This window comes from Peromyscus californicus, unplaced genomic scaffold, assembly GCF_007827085.1.
Source record: "Peromyscus californicus insignis strain IS unplaced genomic scaffold, ASM782708v3 Scaffold_4__1_contigs__length_199733344, whole genome shotgun sequence".
In the NCBI taxonomy this organism is placed as follows: Eukaryota; Metazoa; Chordata; class Mammalia; order Rodentia; family Cricetidae; genus Peromyscus; species Peromyscus californicus.
The window spans coordinates 110,897,510-110,921,440 of NW_026294562.1; the positions used below are offsets into that span (position 1 = coordinate 110,897,510).

General features: G+C 38.9%; 1 protein-coding gene across 30 annotated transcripts in view; it reads right to left on the minus strand.

Moving 5' to 3' along the window:
• Nucleotides 1-23,931, minus strand: part of Dlg2 (discs large MAGUK scaffold protein 2) — a 1,877,153-nt gene that overhangs the window by 704,074 nt on the left and 1,149,148 nt on the right. Inside the window, exon 1 of one of the 30 annotated variants that reach the window (XM_052714338.1) lies at nucleotides 16,474-16,600. The exons of 27 other annotated variants lie outside the window; for them this stretch is intronic. In XM_052714338.1, the coding sequence (XP_052570298.1) occupies nucleotides 16,474-16,596 (123 nt within the window). In that variant the 5' untranslated portion in view covers nucleotides 16,597-16,600. Of the gene's footprint in view, nucleotides 1-16,473; nucleotides 16,601-23,931 lie in introns of those variants that run through there. 2 more of the 30 variants (XM_052714346.1, XM_052714344.1) reach the window with 2 other exon arrangements.

The window sequence follows — 23,931 nt, forward strand, 5'->3', positions numbered from 1 at the left end:
ATGGAGGCATTTTCTAAACTGAAGCTCTGTCATCTCCAGTGACTCTAGCTTGTGTCAAGTTGACATAAAGTCAGGCGGTGGTGGCACACGCCTTTAATCCCAGCACTCAGGAGACAGAGCCAGGCGGATCTCTGTGAGTTCGAGGCCAGCCTGGGCTACCAAGCGAGTCCCAGGAAAGGCGCAAAGCTACACAGAGAAACCCTGTCTCGAAAAACCAAAAAAAAAAAAAAAAAAAAAAAAAAAAAAAAAAAAAAAAAAAAAAAAACCCTAGCTAGCACAATGATGCTCACCCTTGATGCTGTCTACTTTTGGATGTTGCAAACTGCCAGTTCTGTGAAATATTTCTGATATAAGTAAGCAGGTTGTTTCAGACCATCTACAGTGAAGAAGTCTTCTCAAACAAGGTTTTAGTAGGGAGTACAGTTTCTGGAAAGCATGCTGGGTATCAGGAAGCTCATTCCCAGAAGTGCAGGATGAACAAGGTCAAAGACTGAACCCAGGCCCATTTCTGAAATTTTAAGGAGCAGCATAGGAAAACAGAGGAACCAACTAGTTCATCAACCAGACTACATGCCATGAACAGTAAGATTGCAGCATGAGGAATGGTACAAGCATTCCAGCCTAGCCAGAGCATGAAAATTGAAGGCAAGCAGTTGCCAAGTTAAGAAGGAGGTAAAATATGTCTGGAACAGTATATGAACGGCTGTTAGGGCCTGACATCTTGATTGTCTTCTCATTCTTTCTGGACAAGACTCCCAAGTGAGCACTGGCAAGGGCATAGTCCCTAAAATGACCTTAATATAAGCCATGGTGTGGTAACTTGAAACCAAATGGAAGCCACTGATGTGTGTGTGTGTGTGTGTGTGTGTGTGTGTGTGTGTGTGAGAGAGAGAGAGAGAGAAAGAGAGAGAGAGAGAGAGAGAGAGAGAGAGAGAGAGAGAGAGAGAGAGAGAGAAAGGATATAGAGACAGAGACAGAGAGACATTTCCCTGAAAACGATCAATCTCTGAACTTCAAGCTATCCATCAGCTGGCTTTCACTGGCTGCTGGCAGACACCCTATTAGCAAACCTTTAGCTTCATGATCTTTAGAGGCTGCCAGCAGGATCAGCCCCATTTGGATTATAGTTTGATCCTGGCCAGGAGAGAAGCACATTGGGGTTATCTATCTATACATTCTGTCGGGTCTGAAATAAGACCTCAGTATTAAGAAGTGGATTGGATATGCCAAGGACTGATAACCAAGATGGCTGTGTTTTGTGTTAGCTTTTTCCTCACAACCTCCTTTAAGCTGGCCTATATGGAAACAAGAATGGGTTGAAAAAGAAAAATCTTCTCTTTTTTTTTTCCTAAATTGTACTTGTGTCCTCTTTTGAAATGAAAACTTTCTCTTCCTTCTCCTTATTTCCCACAGTTTGCTAGGCTGTATTCCCATATCCTTGGACAGTCTCAGGCTTCTGTCCCCGGTTGAAGGAAGTACTTGGAACCTATAATTACCATCAGTTGAAGACTTCCAAGACCACCACTCAGTCACATCTAGATTCCTGCCCTTTAAAAGATGATGGCTAACAATTACACATGCACTAACGTGGCACCTAGTTCATATAAATTAGCTTTTTAAATCACCATGTAATGCTATGAGAGAGGAACAACTTGCTGTAATTTACATGTGGGGGGAAAAAGAGGATTTTAAGTTGAGATAAGGAATGTTTATTTTCTTTTTTCTTATTTATTCTACTTTTTTTATTTTGGCATTTATTCTTCTTTCATATATTACATTCTGATCATAGTTTCCTTTCTTTCCACTCATCCCAATCCCTCCCCACCTCCTCTTTCCCCTACTTGACTCCTCCTTCATTTCCCTTTAGAAAAGAGTAGGCCTCCCAGCGATATCAATCAAACATGGCACAACAAGCTAAAATAAGACTAGGCACAAACCCTCATATCAAGGCTGAATGAGGCAACCCTGCAGGAGAAAAAGGGTGCCAAGAGCAGGCGAAAGAGTCAGAGGTAACCCCAACTCCCATAGTTAGGAGTCCCTCAAGAACACTAAGTTACACCACCATAAACTATATGCAGAGCACCTAGCTCAGGCCTATACAGGCTCCCTTAATTGTTGCTTCAGTCTCTGTGAGTCCCTATGATTCCTGATAAATTGATTGTATGGGCACTGTTCTTGTGGTGTCCTTGACCTCTCCTGCTCCTGCAATTCCTCTTCTTCTTCCACAGGGTTCTCTGAGCTCTGCCTAAAGTTTGACTGTGGGATCTTTGCATCTGCTCCCATCAATTGCTGGATGAACCCTCTCTGATGATGATTGGGCTAGACTCTGGTCTATGATTATAGCAGAATATCATTAGGAATCATTTCACTGACTTTTTTTGTTGTCATTGGCCAGTCATATTTGATTCTATCCAAGGTCTCTGGGGGTATTCAGTCTCTGGTTCCTGGCTATCCAGGCAGTATCAGGCATAGGCTCCCTCTCATGATGTGGGCCTCAAGTTGAACTAGTCATTAGTAGGCCACTCCCACAGTTCTGTGCCACATTTACCCCCAGCACATCTTGCAGGCAGGACAAATTGTAGGTAGTAGTTTTTGTGGCTGGGTTGGTGCCCCAGTCCCACTACAAGAAGCCTTGCCTGGTTGTAGGAGATGGATAATTTAGGCTCCATATTCCCCATTTCTAGGAGTCTTCACTAGGGACACTCTCATAGGCTTCAGGGAGTTTCCATTGTATTGGTTTTCCTTATCACCCCCCAAATCCCTCCAATTCCAGTCATCTCTTCCAGTATTCTCTCCTGCCATCCCTCCCCACAACCTGGTCCCTCATGTTCTCATCTCTACTCATGCCCAGTCCACCCAAAAAAATCTATGATATTTCCCCTTCCCAGAGAGATCCATGGAATTTTCTTTAATTTTACAAATAGGATAGTAATATAGAAAAGTAAAATGCTTTATATCTCATAATTACTTAAAAATAAGAACTGAGGCTACAATAATAACAATTGTAGTAATAGAAGTATTAAGTCTTTGGTGAGATATTACTATGCGTTAGTGGTGAAGATACTTTAAGATAAACCAATGCATTTAATTTTTGTGGTATTAAAAGAAATTATATTGTCATCACTGAAAAGAAACAGAAAAGTAAGGAAGGCAGAAGGTTGGAAGCGAGGACAGGGAACCGGAAGGGAAGGAAAGGGGAGTCAGGGGACATGAAGGGGAGGGGCAGAGAGGACCAGAAGGGAAGGGAAGATGGAGTAAGGGAAAGGGGAGGGGAGAGGAGAGAGGTGTGGGTGAGGTCAGGGAGAAAAGCAGGAAAGGAAAGAGGCTGAAGTTGACTAATTTGCTTAAGGTCATAAATCTAAGGAGATCCATGAACGGTTGCCATTCATGTCTTTCTTGCATCGGAACCCAGGTGCAAATCTATTTGCTCATTGATCTGTTGAACTTCAGATAAGCAGACTGAAATTACTCCTCTTTCCCTTTCTCTCTTCCTTTCTTTTTTTCTCTTCATCTTCTTTCTTGGCCTGGAAAGTTAGGAGTTTCTCTTTCATACTCTAAAGAGAAGTTTCTCTTCATACTGACTGAGATTCAATTTCCCAATTCTCACAAGGTTTCTAGGTCCCCTAATCTATTGCAAACCTCTGCTTTAAAAATGGGACAATGCTATTTTCTAGTTAACCTATTTCTCAAGAAGTGAGGTAAAAAAAAAATACATGCGAAGCCAAATACAGCCCTATAAATAGAAGGTTATGTTGTCACTGGATTTAGCTTTTGCTTTTTCAAATATTGTAGCCTCATCTTCTCCACAATACCAACCAGGTAGGTGCAGTGCCATCCAACCCAGCTGTAAGTCATCATTTCTAAATTCACCAGTGGGTTCTTGTCACCTGATTAGTGCTCATCCTGAAGTGATGGGAGCATGCACCTCACAGCAAAGGACACTGAGGCAGGAAGAGTGGGTAAGAGAGCACCATGGGTGCCTATGGGCTTAGCAAGCTGGACTTCACTATAGGCTAATGGCTGAAGAGGCCAAGATCTTGGATGCCATCCCTAACTCTGTAAAACCTAGATGGTAACTTACCTTGTTTGCCAACAGCCTAGTTAAGAAAATAGGAAGGTTGATTAGCAGGTGCATGTTTTTCACTTGAACAAATTCAACTTTGAAGCAACTCCCCTTGAGTCCCCTATTTATTATTTAACTTATTTTTTTCATTCATTCATTTGTTTTTTGAAAGCAGGTTCTTGGTATATAGACCAGGGTGTCCCGAAGCTCATGATTCTCAGGGTTTATATTCCTGAGTGCAATGAACTTTCTTAATGATAAAAAAGAACAGCACAGAGGGAGACATCATAGAGATAGAGAGAAACCTGGTGCTAGAGAAGCTCCCAGGAACCCACAAGGATGACCTCAGCATAGACTACTTGCAATAGTGGAGAGGGTGCCTGAACTGGTTTCCCCCAGTAATCAGATCAGTGAATACCCTAACTGTCATCATAGAGCCTTTCTCCAGTAACTGATGGAGGCAGATGCAGAGATCCACAGCCAAACACCAGGCCAAGCTCCAGGAGTCCAGTCGAAGACAGAGAAAAGGAATTCTATGAGAAAGGGGCATCAAGATCATGATGGGGAAACTTACAGAGACAATCAAACCAAACAATGGGAACTCATGAAATTTAGACCAACACCTGTGAAGCCTCCATGGGACTGGACTAGGCCCTCTGTGTAATCGAGACAGTTGTGTAACTTGATCTGCTTAAGGGGCCCCCTGGCAGTAGGATCAGGATCCATCCCTGGTACATGAGCTGGCTTTTTGGAGCCCACTACCTGTGGTAGGACATCTTGCACAGCCTTGATGCAGGAGGAGGGGCTTGGTCCTGGCTATACTTAATGTACCAGGCTCTGTTGACTCCCCATGGGAGGACTTACTTTCTTACAGGAGGGAATGGGGAGGGGGAAGGCAGAAGGAGCGGGAGGAGGGAAGAGGGGGATCTGTGATTGGTATGTAAAATGAATAATAAAATTTCTTAATTAAAAAATAAATAAAAGAATCAATAAGATGAAAAAAAGAACATCGTTCTATCCTAATGGATAAGAAAAAAAATGGTATGAAGTAACTTCTCTAGAGTTCGGCTCGAAAAAGAAAGATGCCAAACCTATCAATCTTTCTTCCATAAAAGTAACTCTTAGCCATTCATTCTGCAGAACTTGTTTCATTACCCTGTAAAGACTGGATGAGTAGACAAAAATCTGTTCTATTCAGCAAATTTTCCTCATTAATACCATCAGAGTACTCCAGACAGTCGGATTAAAATTTTCCCATTACCACTTGATCCTCTAACACAAGGACCTCCAAACTTTGGGTTTAGCTCAGTGATGGAGTATTTACCTAGCATATGTGAAACCCTGGCTTAGATCTCCAACACTATAATGAAACAAGATACAAGAAATGTAATGCTTTGCAGAAAGTTTATGATATTCTAAAGACCTTAGTTAGGCTAAGTTAATCACCCCTTTCTCCCTTGTGTAGAAAGCTCGGCGTATCCTGGAGATGAGACACAGAAAGAAAGGACCAGAGAATCAAACAATTTTCTTTATGTTTTCCCTAGATTCAGTATCACTTAGACCAGAAGGTAGAAACTATTTGGACTGTTAGCTATGGAGACCCCAGACCCTGCACTGTCTCCTTGTTCTTCCTTCTGTTTAGTACACAAGGTAAAATAAATGACTCATGAAAAGCTGGCCTACATCAATACCAAACCCAAGTTGATAATTATTTCAAATACCAATATCATGTTTCATATCATATGTAAAGTGTTCATACATATTTGATAATTAAATTCCCACAGGAAGAAAGAAGAGCCAAAATATTGATTGACTAAGTTCCCACTGTGCCAGGCAGAAAAGCAAGATTTTATGTTGTATATTATTGCTTATTCCTTATATAACTTCAAGGGGTGGGGAATGAAAGGGTTTTCTCTTGTCTACAGATAAAGAAACAGAAGCTGAGGATGATTCAGTGAATATATCAAATTTAGATATCTAGAGTGAATCAAAACTAGATCTCAAACCCAAGTCTTCTGATTTTTAACCTCCCTGCTCTTTGCCATTCACCCACAATATTTCAAATTCCCAAATCACAGTGAGAAAGAACATATCTACTTACATAATTTACATAAATGCTCTTTGAAGATGCATTTATGTAAATGGAAAAATGGAACCACTCACTCAAACCTCAGAAGTGTTTCAATCAGTTTGGCCCCTGCCACAATAACCATAGCTACTGAAGTCACTGATTTATTCTACTTGGTGCTATTCTAGAAGCCATCCATGGTGTGGATACCATAAGTTCCCCAAGAGCTATAAATTTTGTGGTTACGTTGTCCAGATTGCCTTTCCTCTTATTCTTTCCTTCTACAGTGCCAGGAGTTACTCCTACAAGAACATATTTATTCATGCCTACACAGCACCTTTGCTTTTATGTCTTCCTTTTTCCACACTCTGAATTAGTGGTGGTCTCCACTCATAAATCCAACCAAATTCTATAACCCAGAAGAATAATCTAATATCCACAGTCCTCCTTCAACTTCTCCCTTTCGGCATATCAAGACTAACCAACCTCACAAACACTTTAAAAGCCCTCACTGCTTGTGTGATCTTGGTTCACACTAGGTTATAAATATTTATGAAAACAAATTATATGAAAGTATCATGACCTAGAATTCTCAAAGAGCAGTTCTGTACTAGTTTGCTGTTAGATACTGTAAAAACAAAACAAAACAAAACAAAAAACAAAAACAAAACAAACAAACAAACAAAAAACACCATGACTAAAAGAAGCTTGGGGAGGAAAGGGTTTATTTCATCCTACAGGTTAGAGTCCATCCTTAAAGGAAGCCAAGGCAGGAGCTCAAGCAAGGTAATGAGTCAGAGACCACAAAGCAATGCTGCTTTCTGTTGGCCCCAGGCTCATAATCAGCTACCTTTCTTACTGGCTGGGCCCTATATCAATTAACACTCATCAAGAAAATGCTCTATAGACATGCCCACAGGCCAATATGATGCAGGCACTTCTTCAAATGAAGTTACCTCTTCCCAGGCTTGTCCAGTTGATTACCAAGATCACCCACCACCAATATTTCTGCTTAATAGGTTTTGATGGTGTTTGTTCATATATGATAATCATAATTGATTTCTTAGCAAATTTTTAACTCTTTGGGTGGGTAAACTCCTTGTTTCACTATATTTCATTATCATCCTATTCACTGAAAGTGATTGTTAATTGGTTTTTCAATATATGGAACTAGAATAAAACCAAGATTTATTATTTAGCCCCTACGACCACAGAATTAGTGAAATAGGTAGAATGGGCAATGTCTTCCTTCTGTGAAAAGCTGTTGTACTGCACTGATGGAAACCCTACTGAACTATTCTAAACTGTGGAATATCCATCAAGGGGAAGTCTCAGCAGAAACACCCTAATTCCAACCATATGCTCAGCAGGGCTCACTTTTTCTGACTCCCATTACCACCTGAAGAATTATGTCCTCTAGCTATGTTCTGTCTGTAGATGAGATAGGTGAGATACTGGCCTCTAACACAACTTGCCCAAGGCCACTACACTAATAACTAGTGGAGGTGAAGATTACTCATCTTGACTCAAAATCCATTATCTTCCACTCAAACTGCTTTGCTCAGAATACAGTAGGCAGCTGCTAGCAGCACTATTTGCTCAAAGTTATGATCCCACCACACATTACATAAGAAATTACAGATTTTGGAGGAAATCTGTAATTTGGAAAGAAGCTAGAGATTCAAAAATCTTGGAAAAAGCAGGCTGACACCTATAGCACTTTTCAACCTAAAATCCAACTCAAACTACACACTCATTTCATATCTCATGATTTATCTTAACAACGAATACATACTTTCCCTATTTTACTCCATAAATGCCTGTTCTCTATACAAAAGTATTTCAAGGTATTTATAATAGAGTCAACTTGATATCTGTAGTAGTTCTTCCCTGGCTATCCAAAGTCAAATACTCTCTCTACTTGGGAATGACCATGGTGAAGGTAAGGAATTATGTCCCTTGTATAAAGGTGACAAGAACCAGAGTGTGGAGATATCAACTTTGCAACCAACAACTTTCATAACTCAGAATAAAAAGGTAATTCAGGAAACCTCTGAATTTATTTCTCTAGTTGAAGAATAAAAATTACAGTGGGTGACCTCTAAGAGTGCATCTCATCAAGGATGTGATTTCACTCATCATAAATTTTACCCTACTGGGAAGCACTGGGGAGTGGAGGGGACCTGGCACAGGATGCACAATTCTTCCTGCAGGGAAATGACTTCTTGCTCTGGTCTTATCATCTTTCCACATTGGTTTTAAGAAAGACAAGCTGAAATGAAAGACAAACATTCAATGAGATAGGGTGAATGATATAAACAAGTGTTTAATAAATTGGCTAATGGGTAAGGTATTGTATATTGTAGAGAATGTTATTTATAAATGAGTCTTTTACTCTGTGTTCATAGTCTATATGTTTCCCTTGTAAACTGGTTACAAGAGTATAATATAGAAGGGCTAGGGATATAGTTCAGTAGGAGAGCATGTACCTAGCAATCACCAGGTCTTAGGTTCTGCTCCTGACACTGGCAACAGAAACAAACAAAATCAGAAACAAAAAGGGCCTTTCTTTATTAAAGCACTACAAAGATTTGAAGATAAACAGATTTATCTTGAGTTCTTTCTTCTTGTCTTGCTTTTCTCCCTGTTTTCTAAGTCCTAACTCCAGGAAAACAAAGTCCACTATCTTCTTTCACTCCTACTAATCATAATTTAATCCTAAATCATACAGTGTTTGAAACATAGGAGAAAGTCATAAAATATTTCACACCTAAACTGAATCTTTTGTGTGAGAGGGAATGCTAGGAGAGACAGAGGAACTGTGAGTTCACTGCTGTGTAATTGTTATTGATCACAATGTGCTCATGTCTGTGGCGGGTCTGCGGCCTTGTAAGGCTTGCTTGTGAAAGTCAGCACTTGGTGTGGGTGACAATAGGAACAGGGTAGATAATATGTTAGTTTTATTTTTCATCTTATAACTGTGATAATGCTAAATGCCTAACAACTAGCCTATCTCCATTTCTCTTCAAGATTAATACCCTACTTGGAATCTGTTTCAATGAAGAAAACCATTAAGGATATATAAGAAACATAATGGTATTTAGAAAACAGAGGTTTGCTAAATGCTGCTGGCATTTGTTGGTAGTAGAGAATACATTGTGCAGATGTCCTTGTACATTGTCATTAAATAAGCAATGGACTCTTTGTTCTTCAAGCCGGAAGACTACAAATCTCTAAATCTGAAATGCCAACCAGTTCCTGGTCCTGCATCTGCCTTAGCTTTCAAGGGAAGACGTATATTTTTCTTGGCTTCTGGTTTTGTACAGGCTTTCTAATGGTCAGCTATTCTGTATGTAACATAAGGGTTTTGCTTGCTGTACTTTAACAATATTTCAGGGGATAATGAAGAGATATTGGGGCTGGAGTGATAGCTTAAGAGGTAAAGTGCTTACTGTACAAGTGCAAGAATTCGGATGCCCAGAACTCTTATAAAATACTCAGGAGCAATGGCTCATAATTGTAATTCCTGAGCTGGGAGGGAAGACAAAAGAAGAACCCCAGGACTAACATCCAGTCAACTAACAGATGAGTGAGTACCAGGCCAGAGAGAGACCCTGATTCAAAAAACGAGGTGTACAGTATTGTGAGGAATCATACCTGAGGCTGACCTCAGACCTGCATATTCATTCACGCACACCTGCAGATGCAGGTGTCCCCCCAACATGAACATGCATATATGCACACACAAAGAGAAACTCTAGCAGAAGTTAGAGGTGAACAATGGTTTCCAGAGTAAGTTGTCGTCCCTCTGCACTCACAGACCTATGTGTCCATTGAAATTGTGGCCATACACACACTGGACCCTCAATTTGTTTTACAATGGGCATCACTAACAAATCAGAAAGAGGACTAGCTCTTCTTAAGTCTGGTATTTGAAGATAGGTATTCAGGACTACTCCTCTTTTCCCCTACCACTCCATAGCAAGTTTTGCCCTGTTTGCTTTTCTGCCATAAGGCATGGAGCCCACAACTCTGCTCTCAGCAGTGGCTTTTGGGATTGATGGAGCTCAGTTGTGTCACCTAACTCTCTAACTTACATCAAGGCCAAATATTAAGAAAGGTTAGATGATTTCTGAGTTTAATTGTAACTCCATTTCAAATATTATTAAGGTGTCAATACAAATAGTTTCCAATAGTGATCACCAGACAGGAGTTCAAGACAGCTCACTTTTATGATGTTATTATCAGATTGAATTAATCTCTTGAAAATCTGAGCCATATTTAAATGTAAGTGATATGTTATGCAGTCGATCTATGACATACTATGAAAAGCCATTGGGATCATATATGAACACATCATGTAACTTGTGAGAGCAGATGTTACTTTAGGACAATACTGAAGCTTCAACAGTATTCTTAAGAGTGGGGACAACCTCGACAGAGCATATTATTTAGTTAGGAACTCTCCTCAGGGTTTAACTCACATCTCTGTAAGCCTCAAAGAATCTTATAACAGTAGAGTATCTAGATTTATATAGGGTAAAACTGAGGAGCAGAGTCTGAGGAAACCATCTAAGCTATCAACTGCAGAACAGAGGTTAGATCCAGGGCCCAAACCTAGTTAAAACTCCAAAGCAGGGCAAAGCAGGACACTAAGACTGAGAGTCTAGTGGAGTTTGATCTACTGAAATATTTCTGATCCCAGCCATTTCTGCTCTCAGTAATGAAAACTAATTGAATTTAAATTTTTTTTGAAAGTTGTAATAAGAAAGAGCATGCAAGGAAAATAGATTTTGCCAGTAGTCCCAGCTGTGGCAGCAGCAGGCCCACTAACAGCAATGGTAGAATAAAATTTGTTTCTACACAAGCTAAAATGAGAACTGTCTGTAATCTCAGCACATAGAAATCTGAAGCAAAAGGATTTTAAGTTAAGGACAGCCTCGGTGTCATTGGGAGACCCAGTCTCAAACTGACAAGATGGAGCTGCTCCTGTCAGTCCTTCAAAAAGTACTGAAAAGCCGAGAGGTTCTGGAGAAACGGTTCTTATGCACAGTACCTGACCCTACCTGAATGTATTCTAACCCTGGTTCCTACTTGCATTGTTTAATATATCTGTTTCAGATGCAGGCAAGTTTCACCTCCAGATTGAGGTGTTAAAACGAAGAATAAGGAAAGGTGACTAACTTCTCTGGCAGAAACACATATATTTTAAACAGACACTTGTACTCCTGTCTTTGGCTATGAGACTATTGAAAGAAAGGAATGCAAAAAAAGAAGGAACTCCCAGAAATCTTCTTCTGGGAGAAGTCTACAGGTACCCAGAGGAAGAAGTCATCTCCTGGATAAAGATTTACAGTTTGTCAGATGACCTCACAGAACACATTAACTTTGAAGGAGGCACTTGGATCTGGGACAATGATGGGTAGAGGACGATACCTTGGTTAGATTGCATCATTATGCATATTTTTTGCTTTCTATTGAAATCCTTCCTTCTGTTCAGGACACCAAAGACAGACGTGTGTGTGTGTGTGTGTGTGTGTGTGTGTGTGTGTGTGTGTGTGTGTGTGTGTATGTGTGTGTGTGTATTCCAGATATATATATATATATATATATATATATATATATATATATATATATATATATATATGACAGATAATGATGCAAACTACACATCTGATGTGGAGAAGAGAGACTATTTTTGTTGTGGTTTTGTTTTATTTAAAAAGAAAAAGCTTCAACTCATTCCACTTTATCAGCAATCTCAAAAAGTTCACAGTCTTACACTGCTGTAATTATCCAGGTCACTTCTAGTTAAGTGCCTTCCCCCATCTTAAACTGAATGTCTCTGTAGATTGTCATCTTCATTTCTTTACTGTTAGAAAATCCTTTAATAATATCCATATTCTTCAGAAAGTACTAGACAGAAAATTGGGGTATCATTAAACAGAATGGGAAGTGAGGGCAAGAAGAATAAAATAGAAAAATGAATCCAGCGAGCTGGAAGATTATGCATCAAGTAAAATTTAGAATCCAGAGAGGACAAAACACACTTGGAACACCATGAACTAGGACTGGAAGCCATCACTGAACAAATGCTATTTAGAGCTGACCTAAGCAGGCCCCTCAAGAAGAGCCAGTGGCAGTTTGGGGAAGTCATCCTGGAGCTGAGAAGGCAGATTTTGAGAATATGTGAGACAAGGATCACTTCCTCTTCCCCATCTCATCGCCGCTTAAATTGGTACTCTCGTGGATTAATCAGTCACTACAGATACACTTAGCAAACATCTTGTTTTGGTCATTGTAGACTATTAGGGAGAGATGAGAATCACATGGTCTTGCCATGTAGGAGTTCACAGGGTCATGGGGACACAGGAGAAAAACATTATAACTACTTACAGTACAAAACACAAAAGTTGAAAAAAAAAAGCAGGACAAGGATAAAATCAACCGGTCTTACTGGCTGTTTGACTTTGAAAAGGAACCTGGCCCTACTGACTCTCTAACTTGGAAGTGATGACGGCAGTGTCATGTCCCAGAACATTTTACTTGAGTCCCTACTCCCTGTTCATCAGGGCTTCAAAAAAAGGGCAAAGGAGTACCAAGTGATGTCAGGCTTGTGGGAAGGTATATAGGGAGGATGTGAGTCACTTCTTGAATGACTGAGTCTCTGATGCCAGCTATTCTCAACTGACTTTTTCATCTTTTTCTCCAACTTTGTTATCTCCTTTCCTTCTGCATTTTATCTCACTGGCCAGTGTATTAAAGTTCTCTGGTTGTAAGCACAGAAAGCCACTCGAGGTAGCTTAAGAGAAACCCTGAATTTACTGTCAGGCTAATGGCATAGGAGGAGCAATGAGGCAGGTCAGTTGAGGAGCTTGAACTGAGAACTAAGAATACTGAACTAGATGAATGAATACCATTGCACCTGGTCTTTGATGGAGAATTGCCTAGTGACAAGTAGCAAGATGGGTAGATGAAATGCACTAATATCCTATGGAATACCAGACTGAATGACTTTACTAAATCCACATTGATGACTGACAACATAAATGAAAACAACACTGCACTTGGAAGGAAGAGACGTTATGTGCCATTTAGTCAAGAGGCAACGAAGTCTCTTAGGAATTGATGGTGCCACAAAGAAATGTAGGTGTCCCCTTGTAAAGGGCCTAGAATAGAGGCTGGCAGATACCAGGGGCTCCAGAACATGGGAATGAGTTCAACAAACTGATAAGTGAATAAAAACACAGATAAGTCTTTATGAAGAAGAACTCCTAACTATGAGGCTATTTTACAAACTTACATAATCACTTGAATAAAACATAAAAGCTTTAAATTTGTCTGATGCCCAGAGATACTAGAAGATGTCCCCAAAGCTCCATGATAGAGTGAGTTACTAGGATTTTGTGAAGGATTTGCACTCATCTCTGCATTCAATATTTATTAACTTACATGGGCCAAGTACTTACTACTAAAAGATATGGAAAAATCTTTGTTGATATTTTAAACTCAGAGCTGTTGAGTCTAGCAGATGAACCTAGCTGACTTGATTTCTATCACTATAGGGCACAATCTGATTTGTGAATCAAATGTTGAAATTGAGGGGTGTACAGTTTGGTTTCCATAGTCTTTGAAGACTATATTGAGTTGAAGACTATATTGATAAATATATATACATATATATGTATATATACATACATATATATGTATATATACATACATATATACATATATATGTATATATGTATGTATATAGTATTGGTTACCCCAAGTTTATTATCACCAAGGTGAATTTCAGGCTATATGGTTACTGGGTAATCCTCTAGAAGTAATTACACTGTAGTTTTAGATTATGCATCTGTTATTAGTCTACAGAACTGTATTGATTGAAATTCCCTTCATAGTCACCATGTGTGAGAAATGACACTGAACATCCAAGATCCATACAATTCTCATTACTTGCTTGGAATCCACACTCTCACGGTTCATGCAGGGGAGACTGTTTACCTGTTTGGGAACTGTTCAGGCCAATTTCCCTAAGACCAACAACATTGGTATGCATCTGTACTTCTTATACAACATTCATTTTGAAATATTTAACTTTTAAAATTATTAGGATTATTTTTATAGAGTACAATTATCTGAGCCAAATAACCTGCCATTTCTTTCATATGATAGAACCAGTACAAAATTTAAGATACCTAAACAGTGAAGGGTGTCATTAATCTGAAATGCCATATGTAACTATGTATATGTGTGTGTGTGTGTATGCAAATGTTTGTATAAATACAATATGACTATATAAAATACATATCATAAGGCTATAAACTACACATAGATGAGAACAGAGTCCTTTTCTAAGGTCCAAAATAAATGACCAAGCTAATTTGAGGCTCAATTTATAAAGTATTTTTTAAATTATTTTAACACTAGCTATAGTTCCTTATTTTTTTAATAAATTGCAATGGTATATATTTAACAAAGCTTTGAAGGTATTAGAAAATGTTTGAAACATTGGAAACTTCCCAGTAGCTTCACAGCAAAATGACAATTTGGCATGTTTATGTGTATGTGCATCCTAGCAGATATTAGAGTAGAAGACAGAGTAGCCCATGAGGTGTCAGAACCGACTCAATAGCTGTGTTCCACATAGAGGCATATTCTGTGTATTAAGATATAACTGTCTATGCCACTATCCTATCTGCAATGATCAGATAAAGAATTATTGTTTTTTTATACACTGGTTCAGATAGAAATGATTTTATGAGGTCAATATAGTCAAAATTACTGATAAAGTGCCATGAAGCAACTTGAAATTTCCAATTTTGAATGAGACTTTCCTCAAATGCTTACTGAGCACTCCTGTGTGACAGGCACTGTGTTAAATTCTGGGAGTAGAAGACGCTACACAGTCACAGAGTTCAAGACAGAAGAACAGAAAATAAACAAATATCAATTCCTTTTTCTAACTTTCCTTTTCACCTCTCTCTGAGAAATTACAAAATATCAGGAAGACCAAGAATAAAATACATAAATATGTTTGTTAATAAACTAGAGGTTCATACTAGCAACCATGAATGGGGAAAGCAAGGATATCTAAGAGCCTGCTGCCTAAGGAATAGATGCTGGAGATTCATGGGGAATATCAAACTTTTCTTGATAAAACAAAGAAAGAAGAGTTTGACAAACATAGAAGCAAACTTAATATATAGGTTCCAGTTAAAAACAGAATCATTATAACTTCACATGGTCTGGAGAGCTTCCAAACACCGGTTTTTAAAATTCCTAAAAATACTGTGTCATGTATTGTTGCTATTTAAGATGGGCCTATGGTCATCCCACAAGAACACAGAATTCAATTGGAAGAAACTCAAATATGGCAGTCTTTGAAACATTTAGGTGATTCATAAAATGCAAAGAAATCATGATCACATCCAGTATGAGAGCTTAGAGAGTGACTGGAACTTTAAAAAAAATGGGATTTTCTAATTGTTAAAAGAAGCATATATCTTGAGTTCATGTGCCATAAGTAATATATTTCATGGAGGAAGTTCATCATGATTTTTAATAAGGATTAATTTTGAAGGATGTTCTATCATTCTTCATTTGTTTTCTTAAAACTTCCAAAACACATTAAATCAAAAGAATCAACTACTTCAACATACTTCTTTCATGTACTGTTCAAGTCACCTCAGTCTATCAATCATAGTCAGAATCATCCCCCTAGCTGGATAAATTGCAAGAACAGAAATCATTTTGACAATATGGAATAAGAAAAACTCATTTATTGAAACATTTTGTGTATCTATAGATTCTGTCTGGCATGTTTACAGATCTGTAAGCATAGTATCACTACTGAAGAAATGATTTTACTCTTAAGAGAGTCTGTAATCTGGAGTTTATTCAAATCAGCATAGGATATGAAATTGCAAGTTAATTCATGACCTTTTATGTCTATCAAAAACCACCTGCCAAAGATATTCAAACTACTCTGAGTACTTTTTATATACCAACCAGGAACTATACACTGCAAGTAACTTCAAGCATTAGTGTGAGGAATAGCAATATTATACATTCCATCTTTAGTGCATGCCACTATTAGAAACTACTGTCCTCATGGTATTAATTTGGATCACTATTACTCTTTCTCATTGATCAATATTTGGTCATACTAAGAATACAGAATTCATACGAAGTAGACAGAAACAGACACACATTTATCCTGAGCAAGAAGTACAGAGATGATACATCTTTAAATATACAGAATGCCTTTCTTTCTAATGTGACAAGAATGAATGAGATGAATAAAAGAATCCCTAAGTAAATAAGGTGTTTTCCTTACCGGAATGAATGCATGTTGCATAGCCTCTTCACATTGTTTTAAGGAAGCAATCGTATCCCACAAAAGCTGATAATTCTCAGCTCGGGAAGCACTTGGCCGTTGCATATCGAAAGCTGGTAACATTCAAACTGAGCTCAAAGAACCCAGTTGAAGAAGGAAAAAAAAAAACCCTGCAGATCTGTTACATAAACTTCTTAATTAGATCGGCTACCCAAACTGCTATCTTAAGACTTTAAAAAAAGTTAATCAGAACGTTTCTTTGGGGGGATAACTGGGCATGACTTGAATAGAGACAGATGTTTTCATTGGGAAGTATTTTCTTTCCCACACTTGTGAGAAGCAATCCTATCAGTGTTCCCCTGTCTTCATATGGGTCTGGCAAAACTGCACATACCATAAGTGTGTGGGGGGGAAGAAGTAGGAGGGAGAGAGTGGTGAAAAATACTTCTACCACAAGCTTTGGGTGGCAGGCTACAGAGGTAGAATTTGAGTGAAAAATAGTAAAATGGAAGCAAGTGGATAATATACACATGTGCATGTAGATAGGCAGGTACCTGAACTTGTCTGCTATGTGAGAAACACATGCACACTTACAGTGTCTTTAAGTATCTCCAGCTCTCATCTAAGTTAACACAGAACTGATTTAATTCTTTTGTAGTGTACTATCGCCTTTCAACAGCACACGTTCCTCTTCTGAGATGATCCCTTAAAGAACTAGTCAGAAAGCTTATGATAATTAAATAAGGTCAGAGGTATATTTTAGAATTTAAAAGTAGTTAGAACTCTGTGCTGCTTATGCATAGGGAAACAGTCATATTTCTTTTCTTTTTTTTTTTTTTTCCGAGACAGGGTTTCTCTGTGCAATTTTGCGCCTTTCCTGGAACTCGCTTTGGAGACCAGGCTGGCCTCAAACTCAGATAGCATTCACAGAGATAATGTAAGAACAGCCCTAACTTTGTGCATTTTTCAGACCTAAGAGTTGTCTGCACAGAGCCAGAATGTGTTAATTCCAAAGAAATATGTTTGTGTACTTTACCAACAAAAAGACTAGCATAGTCACTAAGCAGAATATGAATAGACTTTCAAGATATATTATATTCTGATTTTCTTTCACCAAAGACAGCAGCCTGCCACAGCCTCTAAGGGTTCACTGAGGTAGGGGGAAAGAATTTGAAGAAAATGCTGAGTTGTAGCAAGATGGTAAGGAACACAGATGCTCAAAGCTAGCTTCACAGCCAACAGTGACAATATTTATTGATGCATTGTGAGAAGGAAAAGGTAACTGGAGAAAAATATATAACATAATAAATACACTGTACATTCAAATAGTGTAAAGCAAGGTGTAAGTGTAGATAGTAGCCTGATAACACAAATGAAAGATTCTTGCTGTATTATTTTTGGAAGACCTGCATGATTTGGGTTACCTAGTTTTTCTGCCTCTGTACCATGGTGATGGCGCATTTATGCATACTAATGACCTTGTAGTATAAAAGTCCCCTAAACTGATGCCCAGACTCTTCTATCTCATTTACTATATATAAATATATGATATATTATATAGTATATATATATATATATTTATTATGTTACATATAATATATATTTTAAATTGAAGGAACAGGAGATACAACTGACCCTTCAGGACTTCCTACCTGGGCAAATTGGTAGGAAGATTGTTTTTCCTCAGTATTGTAAGCATCTACCATATGGCTATTGCTGTCAGTCAGTTTGCTTTTCAATATCAATTCAACCAACCTTTTCTTTTCCTCATTCATGGTGTTCTGTTCAGCTCACACCCACAGTCCCTCCTCTGCCTTCATTCCTGCCCTTATCCACTCCCATCTGCCCCAGCCACATGCTGCTGCTTCAGGCACTGTGGCTGGCCAGCCCACCACTTCCCGAAAATATTCCCTCACTAGTAAAGGTTTTGAATTTCTCAGGCAGTGACTGGAAAATAAGTGCTTTTGTTTTTAAAGTCATCTTCCAGAATCCTAACCTGTCTTTTCTAATTTCCTTGAGCAAAACAGCAGCATTATTTTAGGGTTCAGTTTTTGAGGCTTATTCATACCCTTTATTCTAGACACCTTATCAATAATGTGACGAGAAGCTCCAAAAGGTCCCATTTTTCTTAATCTTTGTAAAAAAAATATTAGAAAATTCACAATCTACCTGTAGAAAGTAAACACGAAAATGTTCTCCAAATCTCTCTTAACTCATCTATTCACTTAATTTATAACCATATGAAGCATCTCCTGTGTGCGATATTTTGTGATAATTCTTTGAGCAAATGGACATAGAAAAAGTTGAATCCATTCTTTTTTATTATTATTAAGAGATTTTTTATTTATTTTACATATCAACCACAAATTACCCTCTCCTCCCTCCTCCTGCCCCCCAGCTTTTCCCCCCAACACCCCCAATTCCCACCTCCTCCAAGGCAAGGTCTCCCATGAGGAGTCAACAAAGTCTGGTACATTCAGTTGAAGCAGGTCCAAGCCACTCTTCCCTGAGTCAAGGCTGCACAAAGTGTCCCACCATAGGCACTGGGCTCCAAATTCCAGCTCATGCACCAGGGACGGGTCCCGATCCCACTGCCTGGGGGCCCCCTAAACAGTTCAAGCTAAACAACTGTCTCGCCTATCCAGAGGGCCTAGTCCAGTACCATGGGGGCTCCTCAGTTATTGGTCCACAGTTCATGCAGTTCCACTAATTTGGCTTGCCATGTCTGTACATTTTCCCATGATGATCTTGATGTGCAAAGCAAAGGATAACCAGACTACAGTCCACAGCTCCAGGGAGGCTAGCTAGCAGGTAGGACCCTAGGAAGGGCTTATGGATCGCCCAGTGAAGGAGAAATAGATGAGAGCTACATGAGCAAACTGGGGGTGGGGCGGGTAATGGAGGGCAAGGGATGGGGGATGAGAGCATAGGGGAACAGGAGGTTCGAGCTGGAACAGGGACAGAATGGGAGAGTATGAAAGAGATACCATGATAAATGAAGACATCATGGGAATAGGGAGAAACAGAGTGCTAGAGAATTCATAAGGATGACACCACCTTAGACTACTGGCAATAGTCCAGAACTGGCTTACTCCAGTGATCAGATGGCTGAATACCCTAACTGTCATCATAGAGCCCTCATCCAGTGACTGATGGAAGCAGATACAGAGATCCATGGCCAGGCGCCAGGCCGAGCTCCAGGAGTCCAATTGGTGAGAGAGAGGAGAGATTCTATAAATCCGTTATTAAGGAACGTTAAGTGCAATAGGAAGGATGACGGATTGGTACAAACAAAAAGACAAGTCTAAACATCTAAGTGATAAAGAACAGGCATCCTAAACTAATCTCACAGCGATGGAAACCAAATTAAACATCCCCAGGACATCACCATGGGTTCATGAAGACTCCAAACTAGGCTAGAGCCTGAAGTTGATAAAGAAGTAGAATATGCAGAGGCAGGTTGGGGAAAGGGACCTTGGAAGGGAGTGAAAGGATGCAGACTGGAAAGGGGACATTGATAGTGCTTTGAAGGAACATGATACCATGAGGGGATCTGCACACCAAGGACTATATAGTTTAACATTCAGATTTGGGCTGGAGCCAAGGTTATTATTATTATTACTTAAAGTTTTGCTTAAATTTTAAAAATTGTCTTTATTTGTGAGAATTTCATACATGTATACAAATAAATATGATCATGTCTACCCCAATTTCCACCTTCCAAATCCCCTCTTGTCCCCTAAAATGGGGGACACCCTCCTAACTTCATAGCTCTGTTTTTTAATAACACACTAGTACAAGGAGGAACCTAGTCTTACTGTGACTTGATATGCCATGTTTGGATGATGTTCATGGGAGGCCTGTCCTTTTCTGAATAGAAACAGAAGAGGAGTGGATGGGATGGGGCAGAGACTTGATATGCCATGTTTGGATGATGTTCATGGGAGGCCTGTCCTTTTCTGAATAGAAACAGAAGAGGAGTGGATGGGATGGGGCAGAGAAGGGGTGGGGACATGAACTGAGAGGAGAAGAGGGAGGGGAAACTGTGGTCAGAATGTTAAAATAATAATTAAAAAAAATACCTCACTAAGACCAGTTAGTGCTACACCTCAGCACCATGTACAAAGAGGTGTGCATTTAAGTGCTCTCTGCTGGTGACTGTTTTCCCTGTATTTTACTTGCAGTAAAAGTGAAGGAACAGGGCCTAGATTCTCTCAACTAAAATAACCTAAACCAAAATGAGCTGCCTGGTTGACTGGATTCCAAGGATGGACACAAAACTACAAATAGCAATGAACACCTAGATAAAGAAAGAAGATGCCCCTTCTTCATCTTTCCCTTGCAGATGGAATTTCCATACACCATGCAAGGGAAGGTTCATTGTAGCCCATGCACATGTATTGAAAAGATAAAGTGGGTTTTATGAAGAGAGAAAGCAGGAAGGAAAAGTTATCCTTATACCAATCTAGATGGAGATAGTGCAAGAAAATCAACACCAAAATTCCCTCGTGGATATAGGTGCAATTTTTTTAAAACAAAATTTTAGTAAATTTAGCCCAATGATAAGTAAAAAGGGCATTGAATGATGAGCAATCAGGTGTTAAACTGGCAGCATAAAGATGGTTTAACATCTGAAAATGAAGCATATAAATCACTTTATTAAGATTTTAAAAGAAAAAAAGACAAATGGTAGCTCACCATCATGATAAACACAGAAGAGATATTTTACAAAAGTTAATATCTATTCCTCAATAGATATTAGAAACAAAAACTGGGACAAGAATCTTCCTTCTCACTACTTCACTCCTTCTCATCAACATTGCTTGGGAGGTTCTAGGTAATACAACACAGCAAGAGAAAGAAATAAAATTGAAAAATAAAATATGTTTGCTTGCAGATTATATAAACATGTATGCAGAAAATCCCAGGAAGTCTGAAGGGAAGCTGTTTAAAATTCTATGTAATTTTAATAAGCCTGCAAAATATAAGCTTAACACATAATGATCAACTGTATTTTATACACTATGGGTAGACAGAAGGAAATAAATGATGCTTTCATCATGATAAAAAATGTCATAGAAAGATATGCACAAGCCACCTGCACTGAAAACCGCAAAGATGTATGAATGAAGTGTGTGTGTGTGTGTGTGTGTGTGTGTGTGTGTGTGTGTGTGTGTGAACATGCTAGAGACTGAATGTAGGGACTTTCCTTTGCCAAGAAAGGACTATACAATTAAGTTATAGCCCAGTCTTAAAGAATAAAATTCAAAGGTGTATTACAGTAATGATACAATGTACTGAAAATTGACTCATAGATCTAACACAATCCCAACCCAAATCCCAGAAGGTATGAGACACCATTGAAAAACAAAATGAAAGGATAAGAAGGAAGAGGAGGAGGAGGAGGAGGAGGAGGAGGAGGAGGAGGAGGAGGAGGAGGAGGAGAAGAAGGAGAAGAAGAAGAAGAAGAAGAAGAAGAAGAAGAAGAAGAAGAAGAAGAAGAAGAAGAAGAAGAAGAAGAAGAAGAAGAAGAAACTAACAAAAAAAAAATACTACCAGATTTCTTGATTTGTGTCCTGCAATATGAAACTCTGAATGACATGGAAGCTGGGACTCCTTTTCCAGGAAGATAGTAAACTGTCATGAGGTTACCAACTCAAAATTTCTGGTGGTTCTATAGTACTATCAGAACCGATATCCGTGTAATAGTGATATTAGTAATGGTACTAAAAGAATAGGAATATAGCCAGGCGGTGGTGGCGCACGCCTTTAATCCCAGCACTCGGGAGGCAGAGGCAGGCGGATCTCTGTGAGTTCGAGGCCAGCCTGGACTACCAAGTGAGTTCCAGGAAAAAGGCGCAAAGCTACACAGAGAAACCCTGTCTCGAAAAACCAAAAAAAAAATAAAAAATAAAAAAAGAATAGGAATATAGTTTCTGATTTCTCTGTCTAAAATATACTTTCCACTGCACCCCCATCTCAATTTACAGATGGAGAAACAAGCTCACGGAGGGTTAGGTAACCCGCTTTGCTACCTATGAGCTATGTGAGAACTGGAATAAGCTTTCACTTTGGAGACAATCCTAGCTTTTACCTTATAAAAGAGTTGAGGATTAAATGAGTTAGTATTTAGAAAGCTGCAGCAGCTCTGATTCATGACACATAGTAAGTGCCATTAACTTCTATGAAATTAATTTAACTTATTTAGTAATATTATTTCTTTTCTTCTAGCTCAATATATATTTAATCAATGATCAATCATTATTCTGATAATTATTGATTCATCTTTCTTAGTGACTAATTTCAGAGAGCAGAAGCCCCTGTATAGAAAGCATCAGTACAGCGCCTGAGAAGAGAAGGCATCCCTTATGGATTTGATGATATTTTTATTATTAATTGAACCATATTTAATATAGTTACCAGGGTCTTATGCATTTACAACAATCTACTGCATATTTGGCCATTGTTTTGTATATTTAAGATGCTGACATCTCAGCTCCATTAATATAAACATATAAATATATATGTAGTTCACTTACCATTTTACCCTAGTATAATCATGAGCACCAAACCCCATCAAAATGCGGGTTACTCCCTTTTAAATTGGAGAAAGTATACTGAGTCCAGTGTTAACTAAGACCATTGATGCCTTTTGTCCTTCAGAAGTCTGAATAGCACATTTCAGCATTATGAAAGCTAGCCAGCTGGGAGAAAGATTCCTGGCCAGTTCAAGATTCAGTTCTCTATGTTCTGCAACTGAAGTGCATTGTTCATCAACAATGGGGTCTTACTATCTAGTTGCAGTGGTCAAGCGAGAGCAACTGCTATAACCTGTGTTGTTTTGGTGTCTCTGGGGCCTTCCAGAGGAGTGAATCATGGGGAGGTAATTTGTGCTTGCTACTGAAATTCCATTTAATAACTCATTTCTGCTGGGGCCAGTACTGTTCACCCATGAATACTGTACGCTGGGCGTTTAAACAAGAATGTGGGCAGGGGTTGGGGGAAATGAGGATTTCAGAGTGTGGTAACCGAAACTAAAGATGTATGAAGCCTCCTGGTTTTTGTTTGTTTGTTTTGTTTTAATTTAGATTTTACTTCTGCCCTGCAATGTAGATGGCTTGGAATACACTAGATAACAGTACCATTCCTGTGCCCACTTGTGACAACAGATATCACCAAATGTCACTGGGGAACAATATCGTATCCATTTGAGAACCATACCAGCTTTTCATGACTTACAAGCTTCTTTTTTGGTGACTTTCATGAAGGAGGTGTTTAGAATATTTTTCAACTCCCAAACTATTGTGCCAAACACATAGAAACCAGTTCATGTACCTTTTATCACACATATATTTGTTAAAAATTAAAACACATATATACATATATGCAAATATGCATACACACATACAAGCACCCACCAGTAAATACATGGGTGAATTTTATTCTCACCTACACAGT